The sequence below is a fragment of the Canis lupus genome, chromosome 9, assembly GCF_011100685.1.
Source record: "Canis lupus familiaris isolate Mischka breed German Shepherd chromosome 9, alternate assembly UU_Cfam_GSD_1.0, whole genome shotgun sequence".
Classification (NCBI taxonomy): Eukaryota; Metazoa; Chordata; class Mammalia; order Carnivora; family Canidae; genus Canis; species Canis lupus.
In genome coordinates, this window is record NC_049230.1 from 49878202 (window position 1) to 49893302 (window position 15101).

The 15101-nt window shown below is 58.9% G+C and overlaps 2 protein-coding genes across 2 annotated transcripts in view; one reads left to right on the plus strand and one right to left on the minus strand.

Annotated features, from left to right (window-relative positions):
* The window catches only part of STKLD1 (serine/threonine kinase like domain containing 1), a 20201-nt gene extending 15062 nt beyond the window's left edge, over positions 1-5139 (plus strand). The window contains exons 13-20 of the mRNA XM_038548833.1: positions 535-684; positions 967-1107; positions 1842-1970; positions 2544-2672; positions 2741-2869; positions 3955-4092; positions 4343-4422; positions 4729-5139. Of these exons, the coding sequence (XP_038404761.1) occupies positions 535-684; positions 967-1107; positions 1842-1970; positions 2544-2672; positions 2741-2869; positions 3955-4092; positions 4343-4422; positions 4729-4818 (986 nt within the window). The 3' untranslated portion in view covers positions 4819-5139. The remainder of the gene's footprint in view (positions 1-534; positions 685-966; positions 1108-1841; positions 1971-2543; positions 2673-2740; positions 2870-3954; positions 4093-4342; positions 4423-4728) is intronic.
* REXO4 (REX4 homolog, 3'-5' exonuclease) lies at positions 5106-13767 on the minus strand. Its single transcript, XM_038548834.1, has 8 exons — positions 13511-13767; positions 11757-12121; positions 10124-10261; positions 9700-9893; positions 8320-8408; positions 7170-7244; positions 6603-6677; positions 5106-5974 (listed from the first exon to the last, which is right to left on the minus strand). The coding sequence occupies exons 1-8, from the start codon at positions 13727-13729 to the stop codon at positions 5843-5845; spliced, it is 1287 nt and encodes a 428-aa protein (XP_038404762.1). The 5' UTR covers positions 13730-13767; the 3' UTR covers positions 5106-5842.
* Between the last annotated feature and the right edge of the window lie 1334 nt (positions 13768-15101).

Sequence of the window (15101 nt, forward strand, 5' to 3'; positions counted from 1 at the left end):
GCCTCGTTTGGGGGCAGGTTAGCTGAGCTGGGCCTGCAGGTGCCAGTGTCCTTGTTCTGGCTGTTCTCACTGCAAGCCTGTGATGGACGGCTTGCGCTCCCCACTCTTCCAGGGTGCAGAGACCAAGGGAGGCAAATGAAGCAGCAGTGGGGAAGGAGACAGGACCCTCAGCCAACTGCCACTGCCTCCCACCCCCTCCCCTGGGCAGTGGCAGAGGAAGGTCCGCGAGACACACAGATGCCCACACTCAGGGCAGTTAGGGCCACGGGCTTGAGGCAGACCGGCTGGGTTCAGAGCAAGTACTTTCATGTTCCTGACCCTGCTTGTTCACCTGTAAGGGGGTGATGGGAAGCTCCACCTGAGAGAGCTGCTGGAAGATGCCCGTGGCAGACACATAGTGAATGCTCATCGAGCATGTTCTTTCCTCACCTACTCATCCGTCTGGGGGCCCATGTGCAATGCCCTGGAGACGCCCGGCACTGTCAGGTTCCCTGGCCTGGTCCGTACACCCTTCCTGCCCACCCCACTCCCTAGGCCAAGGCTCACCTTGGTATCCCGCCCTGGCAGGCCTGCCGTGGCCCATGGAGGTGGTGGAGGTGCTGGTCACCATCATGAAGCAGCACGAGAGGATCCTCGACATACAGCTGTATGCCTGCTCCCTGCTGCTGCGCAGCCTGGGTCAAGGTGGGTGCCGAGCCGCGTGTTGACCCTGCATACTGTTCCCAACCCAGCTGCACAGTGCCACTTACTCACCAACTGTGTGGGCTGGGTAGATGCCTGCCCCTTCTGTCCTTCACCCTGTCACATAGCAAGCCCTTCCCGGGACCTGCTCCAGAACAAGGCTGACCTTGGCTTCCTCCGTGCCAAGTGGGGGCCCTGCCCCCCCACCAGGGAGGGAGCACACCTACAGGTTACCTGCCCCATGATCCCCAAGTTTGCGAGGTAACCTTCCCTTGGCCCGAGCAGCACTGGCGCAGGACCCGGCAGCCGAGGTGCTGAGCAACAGCTCCGTCATCTCCGTCCTTCTGAGCATCATGCAGAGCCACCCCAATTCAGAGCCGCTCCTTGTCATGGTCTACAGCCTGCTCACCATCATCTCCAGCCAGGGTGGGTGCGCCTGGCCATCCCCACTCAGCCAGGGCTAGGGCACAGTGGGGGGACTGTGTCTGCTCCCCAGATGGCACAGGTGCACTGCCTTTGGTGGGTCTGTTCCACATGCTTGCTTTTTTTTCTCTTGATGGAAAGCTTCCGTGTGACGGTCAATTGTTCTCCACAAATGTGCAGACATCAACCGGGTGCCAGGGACCAGTGTGGGCTTCACACTGCCATCTCCCGCCTTGTTCATCTCCATTTCTCAGAGCACTGGGGCTCCTGAGGCCACTGGCCTGGCAGGCAGTGGGTCGTACACAGCTTACATTGCTCCCACCCAGCTCCTCGGGCCCAGGGATACTCACCTGGAGGCCCGTGGCCAGGGAGACACCAGCACTCTGCTCCTCCCCACACCTGACAGGAGCCGACTCTGGGGGCTAAGCAGGGGCACAATGAACTGGCATGTTAGAACAGCAGGTGTAAATGAGAGCCATCAGGCAGGAGGCCCAGGCCTGCTGTGTGTGGCCCCAGCCCCATGGAGGAATGGGCAGTACTGGGACTGGTGACCCCAGGGACGGACCACATTGTCTGGCTTTGGGGCCCCACACTGGGTATGAGCCCAGAGTGGACACCCAGACACGAAGGCTGCACGGGCCTGCTGTGAGCAAGGACAACAGAGGGAGGTGATGCACAGGGAAGGCTTCCTGGAGGAGGGGGTTCTCCATGAGCCTAATTACAGGGCTCGCCCACAGAATCAGCCTCAGAGAAGCTGCAGAAGGCTGGGCTGTTTGAGCATATCCTGGAGCACCTGAGCACCTTCCCCACGAACAGGGACGTGTGCATCAATGGCCTGAGCCTGCTCTGGGCCCTGCTGGTGGATGGTGAGGGGCCCTCCTCCTGCTCTCCTGCCTGGGGCTGCTGTCCTCGCCATTCCCTCATCACCTCTGAGACTTCAGGGCCTCCACGGCCGCCCCTTCCATGCTTCAGGACCAGGGCCCACAAAAGGCTCTTCTGCGAGCCTGGAAGCAGACAAACAGCAAGGAGGGGAGGAGGGTGGGCTGCAGCCAGTGGAGCAGGGCCTCCTGCCCTGGGGGGTCCCTCTACTGCCATCCATCCTGGGGTGGCCTGGGCAGCCCCTGGTCTCTGAAGGCAGCTGGGCATTAGCATCCCTCCCAGGCTGTGCTGCATCCTCCCCTCCAGGCCCCGTCTCCCCAGCAGCCAGCTGAGCGTTTCCCCTGGGAAAGGGAGCTCCAGCCACCAAGAGCCTAGGAAACCAGAGAGTGCTGCCCACACCCAGCAGGCACAGTTCCCAAGACCCTTCCGGCCAGTAGTCTTTCCCCTCCCCCACCAACTTTGACTCTTGTTCTTGGTGGGGGAAGGAGGGGTGTGGGGCCATGTATACAGCAGGCACTTGGCAGCTAGGTGTCCCCTCCTCTCTCCCGTCCTGGTTCCAGCTATCATTGTGGACAAGACCCCTTTGGAGAAAGCTCCAGCCCTCGTTGCTGAGATGCTGGCCACCTACCCCAAGGACGTGGAGATGGCGGAAGCAGGCTGTGCAGTCTTCTGGCTGCTGTCCCTGCTAGGTGAGCAGCTGGGCTGAGAAGCGGGGCCCACCCACAAGGCCGTGACGCCTGAACGAGGCCCCCTGCAGGTTGCATAGAGGAGCACCAGTTTGAAGACGTGGTGGCACTGTTCCTGCAAAGCATCCAGCTGTGCCAGGACAGAGTCCCACTGGTAAACAACGCCTACCGGGGACTGGCCAGACTTGCAAAGATGTCAGGTGAGCCTGGTTGTGGACGGGGTACCACTAGGAGCTAGGGGCAGAGCTTGATAAAGCATGTCCAACCAACCCCAAAGCAAACACACATGTGAAAAATCAAGAAAAAGTCCCTTCATCCAGAAGTTGCCATGGAGACTCGTCATATACTTTTTTCTTAATGCTCTACTGATAGTCTTTCCCTGTTCATGAATACATATTTGGTCTGCGCAGGTAATCCTGTAAGTTTAGCTTATCAAACACCCCAAGAGACAGGTCCCACCTCCTTAACAGCTGGTTACTTGGTGCACAGCGCCTGGCACTGTGACTGCTTCATGGCACCACAACCCCTCAGAGACATTTGGGGCCTGGGCACTGGGCAGGGTTGCCAGCTGGTGTGTGAGGGGTGCTTCAGTCCCCCCAAGGTCCAGGACAGGTGTGCAGGGTGGGCCAGGCCAGGCTGGGGGCCAAGGGCCAGCCAGGCCTCTGTCCACTTCTCAACCTGAAGCTGTCTGGGCCCTAGGAAGGGAGCACAGCCACCCTCACTCCTGGGAGGGAGGTTCCAAGGAACTCGGGCAGGGTCTTCCTTCCTGGTTAGACACCCAGGGCTCCAGACCCATTCCCCAGCCTGAGGTCCTACCAATGCAGGTGTGTATCAGCTACTGAGGTCCTGAGGAACCTGGCTTAGCAATGGAGGAGGGGTGGTCAAGCCTGGGACCAGTCTGGGAAAGAATGGGCTTTGCCCCCTATTGGCTGGGACACTCAAGTTGTCCCACTTGAGCATCAGATCCCCAGGCCTCCAGCCCTCAGGAATTGGTCTAACCCTAACAGGGTGTACGTGCAGCTTTGGGGCTCCCCTGGCACCCACCCTCTAGGCACTCTCTGCAATGCGTCCCAGCACTTCTTGTGCCCACGGGCTGGGACCACCCCTCTGGCAGGAGCCTTTTGCTGGGAGAGGGAGGTGGGGACATGCTGGCCTCAGATGTCCCTAGGGGATAGGAAACTGTGGCCTCCCCTGCCAGTGGCTGAGGTCCCTGCTATCCTAAGCGTGTTGGGTTTTCTCAATGACCCTGAAAACTCGCTACCACCGTCACCCCACTTCCCTCCAGAGCTGGCAGCCTTGCACGTGGTAGCAGCAGAGGGCAGTAGCGGCCTCAACCTCATCAAGGAGACCTATGAGCTCCACAAGGATGACCCCGAGGTGGTAGAGAATGTGTGCATGCTGCTGGCCCACCTGGCTTCCTACAGTGAGAACCCCCTCTCCCCACCACCCCTCCCAGCTCTAACCGAACTGCAACATCCTGTCAAGAGAACTCACTAGGCACCAGGCACCGTGCCCACCCGCTCCTGAGCCCCCGAGACAGAGCGTGGGGCACACCGAGCCTGAGCCGGATAGGCCCAGCCTTGTCACACTGGCCTCCTCAAAGTGCCCCGGCCGGGGTTGGGGGTATCAGGTTGGCTGTGCCCTGACCTAAGGACCCTCTGCTCTGCCCACAGAGGAGATCCTGCCTGAGCTGGTGTCCAATGGGATCCAACCCCTGGTCCAGGAGATCAAGGAGCGCTTCACCTCCAGCCTGGTGAGTATCAGCAGGGACCCACAAGCCAGGGCTCCCACCTGCCCCTCAGCCAGATCCCAGGGGCACTGAATCCAGTGGCTCAGAATGAGAGATTTTGTGTAGCACAGACTCAAATCTGTATATGTGGTTTTTGATGACTCCTTCCCTAGTAGTGAGTCCATGTCTCTGACTCTGCCCAAATGCCCCAAACCTAAAGGGTGGAGACTTTCAGACCTCTCCACTGAAAGGCAGATCATCACAAAAATACCTACTCCTAGGCCCCCAGAGTGTCCACAGCAACAGTGCCTGCTGGTTGTCTCTTCCCAGGAGCTGGTTTCATACGCAGAGACGGTGCTCCTCAGCCTAGAGGCCAACACGCCACCAGGCTCCGCGGGAGGAGAGTCAGGCCTGCCGTGAGGCGGCAGGCCCCCCGAAGCCTCCCACCCCCTGCCCCTTCTCTCCTGTCCTTTCTTTCCTTGTACATCCCTGGAGCTGCCCAGTGAATGGTTTTCCTTAGGGTTGGGGGGGGAACGTCACTTCACTTTTCTTGGGGATGAGGCCCAAGGCTGGAGCCTGGTGGGGCTCTGCGGGCTCGGATTGGCAGGCGCCACACAGGCCTTGGCCCTGGCCCGCTCAGGGAGGCAGCTGGACACAGTGGGCCTTTGGGGCCATCCTAAATGAGGGAAACAGTAACCTCCACAAACTTCACCTCCAGTAAAAACCTGCATTTATGTTAAATGTCCTCAGTGGGGTTGGGCCTTCGTTGTGCAGCGGTCAGGTGGCCCAGGGTTTCATGCACCAAGTGCGACTCGTAGCCCCCCGATTGTTCTCAGAAAGACCAGCACACCTGGGGTCAAACCCATGGGATGCTCCAGCCCAACGGCTGGGGGTCGGATCGACACGTCCATCTTAGAGGGGGAGAGGCGCCACCTCTGGGAGTGACTGCTGTCACTGAGCATAGACAGCCTGAGCCTCGCCGCCACACTGTGGGCCCTGCCCTTCTGTTTAAACTTGGTAGGTCTACACACGGGCGGGTGGGGGGGGGGGTGCACGGGGGTGAGAAGGGGATGGCGCTCAAGTCCAAAGGCAGCCATAGCCGACTCCGAGACAGGGCCAGGTCCAGGAGTCCAGCAGAGTTCTTTACGTGATCGGACTCAGAGGGAAGAGGGGCCTCCTCCAAGGAAGGCGCTGCAAACCCAGGAGTGGGTACTTCCCACCCCTGGGACCAGGCAAGTCCCTGGCAAGGCTGCTGCCACACTGCAGTGGCAGCAGGTACCTCCCTCCATCAGTCCCCATCAGCCACCTCTGGCTGTGCCCAGGACAGACGCTCCTGCCCATGCTGCCCACCCTAAGTCCCGGACTACACGCCCTGCCACCAGGACAGTGAACGTGTTTCGACACAGCTGCTGCTCTGGGGAGACCCAAGCTGTCCCATGCTTGGTCACAAGCGCCTGTGGACGGAGACACTGCTGCTGTCTGGAGTGGGGGCTGTGGGGTGCCTGTCCTGGGCCGTGCTCTCCCACTCCTTCTTCACCAGGATGTACAGTCTCATTGCTGCCTGGGCATCCTGAATCTAGGGGACACAGAACATTACTGTGACTGTCTGAGCAGGTGACACGCATGGCTACAGACCACCCAACCCCACAACTGCCAGGCCCGAGGACCAGACACACACACGAAAAAGCCAAGCCAGGCAGCAGTTTAGGGACTCGATCTTGGCCAGGCTTTGGTGACCCTGGTGCCTCACTTATGGGGGAAAAAAGGAACCCAAGGAAGGGCAAGGACAGACACACGGACACGTAGGCGGGAGGACATCTCTGAGTGTAATGCCATGATGTGGGGGCTGGATTCCAGGGGCCAGCAGCCTGGCACCAGCACTCCTTAGCCCCCACACTGCAGCCTGTCACCAGGCCCAGGGACTAGCTGGGGCCATGTCACCCTAAAAGACCTTCAACCTAGGTTGGGGACTTTTTCTCCAAAAAGCTGCAATGATGGTACTTTTTTGTGTTCAAATGTTAATTAACTAAACGTAAACAAACATTCAGAATTTAAGAACGCTCTGTGAGCCTGCTGTGCCATCTCACTTTTAGGGACCAGAGGCCTCCTACAACTAAGTTATCCAGGCCCCTGACAGGGCACCTTGGCTGTATGGTCAGGGATGGCCCCTGATCCTGAGGACAGTCCCCCCAGGTCACACTTACCGAACAGTGCTCTGCCTGCTGCACCTGGATCCCCAGGATTCTCTCTGCAAGCAGCTTCAGAGATGGCCGCCCACTCTGCCAGGGGAGAGGGGAAAGCACACAGCCACACTGGGGTGCAGGCCTTTGCAGGCTCTGCCCTAGGGCTGCTGGGCACTGCACTGGGCAGGGAGTTAGGGGAGTCACCTACTGAGCCCCAACCCAGTGCCCCTCGATGTGCCTTCACCAGAGGTGCCGTGGCCTCCAGGGCTGGTGACACCTGCAGTCAGCCCGGAGAGGAGGACCCAGGCGGAGTCTGCATCTCTCTTCTAGCCTCAGGCCTCCTGCTACAGCAGATCTGAGGGCGGCAGCTCCCCTGAAATGGTGGGGGTCTTCTTGCAGAGATTGGGGCTGGAAGAATCTGCTCCTGCTCACATGGACCTCTGGGGGCAGCCCTCAGCAGAACTCTATACTTTTTTTCCTTTTAACCTTTGAGTTTCAAAACTTAAGACAACCCCAAACCAAAACCAGAACCATTACACAAACCAGGAGAACAACTGTGACGTATAGAGCCCCACTCATTGTAAGTACCTTCACTTGACTCTTGAAAGGTTTGTATTTCTGTGTGTCCCGAATCTTCTTTTTTGGGTGATCAAGAAACAGTACCTGGAAGAAGAGAAGAAGGATGGTCACTGTTGTTTGAGCGTGGTGGCGGGGCTCCCTCCTGTCAAGGTGCCTCTCAAGGGACCCTGATGCAAAACACACTCAGGTAAAAGGGGACTGATATGAACTCGGACTTGTGATAGAAAGCTATCACGCTGTCTGAAGACCATGCCCAACCCTAAGAACCCCATTAATAAAGCCTCAGTCTCAAAGCCAGGGAAACAGGAGACCAGCAGCCACCACTTGACCAGCGAGCACAGTGTTCTTGCATTGTCAGCGGGTGTCACACAGGCAGGATGTCGGGGGGATAACAGATTGTAGCAGCTCATCCTACGACCTCAGGAGAGGGCTGGACACAAGTGCGCCCACGTCACCAGAGATGGGGCAGGCACAAAGGGGCTGCAGGACCAGTAGGGAGGTGGCCACTAAGGGTCTGTAGCACCGCATTGCAGTGGGCAGAGGACCTGCCAGCAGTTTCAATACTTCAAAATTTCAAAAGGCAACACAGGCTGACATTCCAGCGTGCCTGAAATGTCTGAGAACCCCAGGGTTCCATGGAAACGCCATGCCCAGAAAGGGCAGCCTCCCACTCTGCCTGCCCTGCTGCTTTCATCTAAGGTGGCTCAGTTCCTCCCATAGCAGAGACCCTCAAGGAGCAGAGGCTGGATGTCACAGCCTCTGGGGCACCAGAAGTGGCCCCTTCTGGGGAGATAAGAGGAGCCCCAGACGGCCCAGTGGCTGTGGGGGGAGTGGCCCTAGGGGACGCTTCCCCACAGACGGCGCTCTGACCTCTGTGGAGTCCCAGGCCTGGCCAGTTGGGTGGAAGCTGCAGAGGCAGCAGCCTGGCTCCCCTCCATGTAATGTGCTTGAGCAGTGGGCATGTCGCATAACCCACAGCACCTTGCTTCCAGCGCCTACAACAGGAGCATGAAGGCCTCAGACGCCTTTTAAAGAACTGAAAAATGCCTAGCACTACTCCCAGGACGGGGGAAGAACTCGCTAAGTTGCACCTGGTACTGTGACTATGGCCTACAAGCCCCTCCACGGCATGAGGCGTGCACGCAGCAGGCGGCAGTACCTTCAGGTCGTTATGCAGCGCATGTCCGACCAGAATGCGGCCCTTCAGCATGTCTGCCACCTCCTTCTGAACGACTTCGAATTTTTCTCCTGACAAGCAGAACGAAGAAGTGGTTTTTAGCAACGTGGACGAGGGTGGGCTTTCAGAAGCACTCAGGGCCACCCAACAATAATTTTAACTGTTGAATCTTGTAAGAATCAGGCTGGGATTTCAAGCTTTCCAACTGGAAATAAAAACAAAAATGGTCCTTTACCACGGATGGTGAGGAGTGCTGCTCCAGACACTCAGCCCCACAGGGAGCAGCGTGCCTGCTCTCCTAGCAGATGCCCTTGGGGTCACCCCGCCCCCTCCTCCAAGGGAAGGGTCGGGTCACCCCGTGACCCCGCCTGTCCCCAACAGAGGAGATGAGATCAGGGGCAGCCCACCTTGAGCAGGACCTGTCAGGGCCTGGAGCTGAGGGGCTGGTCAGGCTGCAGCACCACTTGTTGGTTGGATGTACAGAGGGAACCTGAGAGCTGCAGAAAGGAGACTGCATGGGGCAGAAGGGACAGTGACCTCGATCCTGAAAGCTTCCAGGACCTCTCCAGGTCCCTAACCTCGGAGTCACCCTGGGGGCCTTTCTGTTCTTCCTCCCCCACACCCAATCCATCAGAAAACCTACAGACTCTGCCTTCAGGGTGCATCTGGGTTCGGGCCGCCCCCCCACCAGGTCACCACTAGCACATGCCTCCTCTTCCTATTTCCACCCTCATGGGCCTAGGAGTCTATTTTCGACACCACAGCCAGAAGGAACCTGCTAGAAGCTGAGCTGGGCCTCTCACTGCTCAGACCTTTGCATGGCTTCCGAAAATCCTCACAAAGACGAGACCCTGTAGGGTCTACCTGCTCTCCTGCCCCCCTCACCAGCATATACTCTCTGGGTGACACAGAGGCAGGGACACAAATGTGCCCAAGAGCCATCTGAAAATGGGTCACCCCTCGGGACTCTTGCTGTGGCGAATGCTCCCAAAAGAAAGGGGACATAGAGAAAAAGAGGGGGTACCTGGCTGGCTTGGTTGCTGGAGTGTGCAACTCGATCTTGGGTTCGTGAGTTTAAGCCCCACACTAAGTAAAGAGGTTACTTAACAAAATAAAAAGGGAGAAGGGAGGGCAGCCCGGGTGGCCCAGTGGTTTAGCGCCTGCCATCGGCCCAGGGTGTGATCCTGGAGATCCAGGGTTGAGTCCCACGTTCGGCCCCCTGCATGGAGCCTGCCCCTCTCTCTGCCTGTGTCTCTGCCTCTCTCTCTCTCTCATGAATAAATAAATAAAATCTTAAAAAAAAAAGGGAGAAGGGACTCAGGCATTGCTTCTCCTCTGTGCTCATGAGCTGGGAGGACCCACCCTGCTTGAGGTTTTCTGGCCGGATCCCGCTGACCGCCGTCCTGTAGTCCGTCACCGGCTGGGTGGGCTTGACGTACTTGTCATAAACACACTTCCCATATTGGTTCACAATAGACACTCGGGCAGCGACGCTCTCTTCCCCCTTGGGGCCCGCGCCCACCATCTCACAGTCCATGGCTAAGGCTCTCGTCAGGCTGAAAGGAACCAAAGATTCCAGTTTAACCAACACGGCAGGACCCAGCAATCGGCACCTAAAGTTCTCCGCCCCTCACCACTGCTCGAGGGACCAGCTCTCTGCGCTCAACGCTCCTCGCAGGACAGGGTGGCGCCTGCCTGATTCAAGTCGGGGAGGACAGAGCTCCTTCCCCAAACCCTTGCCCTTTTGGGCTCAGTGCTGCCAGGGGCCCCGGCCCTGTGTGCATACCCGCCGAAGGCCTGCTCCTTCACCAGCGTGGTGCTGCTCTCGCTCTGCCCCAGCTGCTGTCTTGCTATCCTGGCTGCTTCTGGGCCCATGGCTGCTTCAATATCCGCGGGGTCAACATCATCAAACCAGATGTCTTCTCTAAAAGGCAGAGAACAGGGACGTCTGGGTGGCTCAGTGGTTAAGCGTCTGCCTTTAGCTCAGGGCGTGATCCTGGAGTCCTGGGATGGAGTCCCACATCAAGCTCCCTGCAATGGAGCCTGCTTCTCCCTTTGCCTATGTCTCTGCCTCTTTCTGTGTCTCTCATGAATAAATTAATAAAATCTTTTAAAAATAAATAAATAAATAAAAAGGCAGAGAACAGGCCAGGCACGCTGGTCAGTGGAGGTGCTGGTACAGCTGGGGGTGGGGGGGGGGCACCCAACGGCCCAGCTACTCCTGCTGTTTGCCCAGCATGGCACCCTGCTTTTCTTTTTAGTTACAGGATGAGCTCATTATCCAGAAATTAAGAACTACAAGTAAACAACAAGGACGTCAATTACAAACATACAACCCAGGTATAATGAGTACTAACTTTTTTCCCCCCATGTCGAGGAAGTAGTAGGTTCATCATGGAACATTTAGTAAGGAACATTTCCAAGGAGTAGGAAATGGAAACCCAGACATCCCTGCCCAGCTCCCCCCACTTCGCCCACCAGCAACCTCTAGTGTCGTCACATCGAGGCCTCAAGGCTAGATTGCACACGCAAGGGTGACCATTCCCACCTGGGAAACTCGGTCTCTCGGGCTCAGCTAAATGCCTTTTCCTTATTAGAAATCTCTTCCTGACCCCACCTCTGGCCACGTTGCTCTGGCCCTTTGCTCCCAGAAGCTTCTCCCTCCTTGAGTTTATCCTGACCACACTTACAGAATCACTGGAGTAATTTCAGTTTGGTGGTCTCTCCTGCTTGACTGTCAGCGTCAAGGGGGAGGGCCCTGTCGCACCTGCTCCATTTCCAGGTATCCCTGGCACAGTGACACATGGCCGGCACTCAAACCCCTCCTTCCTGGAACCTTCAGCAACCCAGGCGACTCACCACCAGCCTGACTTACAACCATGCCACTTCCAGCCAAGCCACGCAGAGGCAGCCACTGCTCTTGGTCTGCCTGCCCCACGTGAGTGATCCACACAGGGTCTACTGAGTAACCACCAGGTGCTGAGCCAACACATTGCATCTCATACCCGTCCCCCACCCCCAGTATCACAGATGACCATACTGAGGTCATGGGATGTCAGGAGCTTACACCAGAGCATCTGACTTGCAAGACGCAGAAATTGGTTTGAAACTCAGGTCTTTCTGGCTGTGGCATTCATTCATCCCACATATCTTTACTGGAGGCCTACTAAGGGCCAAGCTGCTCTAGGCCCTGGAGATTCAACAGTTATCAAGCAGGGCCTTTCCTCACTATGGCTTTATCCTAGGGGAAATGAGTGATAAGCCAAGAAATAGCAGTGGGGTAAGGTGATGGAGGGAGTGCAGAAGCCACCAGCCTAGGCCTCCCTGAGGACACAGGCCCCCCCTCTGCAGCACAGGGGGGTGGAGGTGACCAGCTGGGTCACCAGAGTTTGGCCCAGGCAGACGCCACCTGTACTTACTTGGTGGGCAGGGCCGGGGTCAAGGCCACAGGCACCTCCTTAGCTTTCCATTTCCACTTTCCACACTTGATGTCTCCTCCTCTTGGAGAAATGTCACTGTTTGTCCTTTTCTTGGCTCCTTTCTCACTGTGCTCTGCTCTGCTGGCCTTTGTGGGAGGTGCTGGCACCTTCCTTTTCCCTGGAGATCCTGAAGCAAGAGAGTCACTGCCAGTGGCCCCTGGGTCTGTGGTCTTCATCTCCACCTTACTTCTCTGTGCTTTATCTAGGATCGCTTTTCTCTTTTGTTGGGTAATCCCAGGCTGCTTTTTGGAATCTGTCTGAGAGACGAGAGGCTTTTCCGGGGCTTGTGTTTTTTGTTTCAGGAGCTAATAGGACCAAAAATAAAATACAGGACACATTTAGATTTGGAAATCACAAACAAGAGATTGAAAAGCCTTACGTGTGTACATACACTCGTATGCATCAGTCACATCTACGTATGGCTGCTTCCACCATCACTGAGATGCATTTCCAAAGGGTCTGGGAAAAGCCCCTTATCACTCCCATCTGAAGTTACACACGGTGAAAGTTTCCTGGCTTATCTGACTCCAGTGCATGATTTGAAATCTGCTTCCTCGTTCCTACATTTCAAACTGTGTCTGCATCTTAAGTACCTATTGAAGGAACAGAGACTTCAGTCTGAGCCCAAGGGGACGACAAGCAACCTGTTTACAGTTACTTCTCCCACAGACCGGGCCAACCAGCTGCAGTATGGAAACCACTTCCTTAACAGGATCTCTCGGTTTGCTCTCGCCAATGGGGTCTCAGGAAGGGGAAGGGGCGTATGTTCCACAGAGAGTGTCTGTCAAACTGGGGGAGGCTGATGAGCGGCCAGCGGCCTTACTGCTGCTGTTGTGCAAGGAGGGCTCTCGGGGTTCTTCCAGCCCAACCTCCCGGCGGTGTTCCTGTCCCCAGCACGGCTGTTCTCAACCACAGCGACGCTGGTCACGTGGCAGTGCGCTGGGGCACGATGACCTGGGTGCCTACTCACTTCTACACACGTTTAGGAACGGAGGATTTACTTTCTTATAGGAAGTAGAGAAGATACGATGTTTCCCCCATAACCACCATCCTTCCCCCTCATTCAATCTTGCTTTACTTTCTTTGCAGAAAGAGAAAGGCAGAGTCACACCCCAGGAAATTGCACAGAACCCGGGGGGTTTCCTGAAGGAAGCTCATTAGGCCTGTCCCCCGAGGCAGGCGGTCGGGGCCTCCCATCCCAAGACACCGGCCGTGGAGGAGGCTCCAGAAGCCCGGAGGCTGTAGAACAGAGTCCAGGAACCCGTGGAAGGCTCTGCAGGTCACCAGTAGCGAAGCACACACGACGCCGAAGTGTGAATCTGCACCCCGGCGCCCCGTTTTCACTAGCCGATCCCTTAAGCTCCGGGCCTGTTTCCTCAGCAGCTAACTCCAAGGGCGGCCTAGCGAATTTATGACTGAACTACAAGGAACAGCACGCGGCGGAAAGGAACATCCACGGGGGAGCTGGGCCTGGATGCCCAGAGGCGGCAGGCTCGCGGGAAACGGGCACGTGCAGGGGCGAGGCCGCGGGTCCACGCCGTGCGAGGGCTGGGGGCTGGGGCCTGGGGGCACCCTCGGTACCGCGGGGATCCCGCCCGCCCGCCCGGCCGGGGCCCCACGTCGCCCTGCCCTGCCCTGCCCTGCCCTGCGCCCTCCGCCCTCCGCCCTCCGCCCGCGGGGCCGCCCAGTCGCACCTCCTGCAGCGCCCTCCAGTTTCGGGAGAAGTCCTCCGGCGCCTCTGGAGGCCGCCCCGCGACGACCCTGCGGCCGCCTCCCGCCCCCTCGCTCGCTGCTCGCCGTTTGCTCTTCCAGAGTCTCTTCTTCCTGCTTTTCTTCCGAGGCAGCTTCAGGCCGAGGCCCGGCTCAGCCTGGGGGTCGCCCGGGGCGCGCCTGGAGGTCAGCGCCTTGGCCATGCCGGGGGGGGGGGGGGGGGGGCCGGGGCCTCTCCGCCCGGGCCCGGAGCCGGGCTCTGCCCGCCGAGCGCAGGCCCGCGCCCCCGGCTCCCCGCACGCCGCCGACGCCGGCCTCCCGCACCCCGGAAGCGACCCCGCGCGCCGCGGCTCGTGCGCCCCGGGCCCCGGAAGCGCTCGTCTCTCCCCGACCCGCTGGAAACCCGGCCTCCGCCCCTGGTTCCGCAGGGCCCGGGGCGGGGCGGGGCCTCTCCGCCCTCCTGGGAGAAGGCCCACCGCCCCAGCGAGCGGCGTCCAGGCTCCACGACCGAGGGCAGGGCTCGGGGTGGCCGAGGACCTTACCGAGAGCCGGGACGGGGATGAGAAACGAGGGCGCCGGAAAGGAACTGGGGGGCCGCCGTCAGTGTAGCGCCGCGACTGGGCGGCCGAGCGCGGGGAGGGGAGGCGGACGGCCGCGAGAGGGCGCTGGCGGGCCGGACTGGCGGGCTGGGCGGGGCGGGGCCGGGGGGCGGGGCCGGGGGGCGGGGCCGGGGGCGGGGCCGGGGCGGGGCCGGGGGTGGGGCCTACCTCAGGGGGTAAACTGAGACTCGGGGCTGCCGAGGCCGCTGAGCCGCCACCGAGAGCACCGAGGATGCCTTGTAACCACGCAGTGTATGACCTTGCGGCGCCGCGGTGACTTTCAATCCCCAGCCTGGCCCCGCGGGGCCCTGGTTCATCCCGCGGAGGAGCCTCGGCTTCGAGGGCCTCCAGCTGTGTGTGCGTGCGGGGGTGGGGGCTCTCGCGGAGGGGGACGCCCGAGGTCCCGGGGACCAGGGCGGCCCTGCAGGAAGGGGACGAGGTGCGGGGGGCAGGGCCGGGGCGGGCAGACGACCTGCGGGAGGCCGGGGGAAGAACAGTTTTCCGTGTGAATGTGCCCCATTCAGTAGTTGCAACGTTTGGGACATACTGACACGAATGTCGACGGTGTTCGGTGTTTATCCGAAATTTAAAAAAATTTTAAAGGTTGTATTTATTTAGTCATGAGAGACCCAGCGAGAGAGGCAGAGACACAGGCAGAGGGAGAGGCAGGCCCCATGCAGGGAGCCCGACGTGGGACTCGATCCCGGGACTCCAGGATCACGCCCCGGGCCAAAGGGAGAAGGAACGCTCGACCCCTGAGGCACCCAGGTGACCCCCTAAATTGAAATTTAATTGAGCGCACCGATTTCTATTTCTGAATGAGCAAGTGACACGTGCGTGCACACTTGGACAGGAAACCGGGACTCAGAGGGGAGACAGCAAGACCCTTGGGGTACCTGAGGAAGAGGAAGCCAGTGTGGCTAAGTCTCTGTGTGCCAAGGGGACAGGCCTAGCTATGCGGGCAGAGCGACAGCAG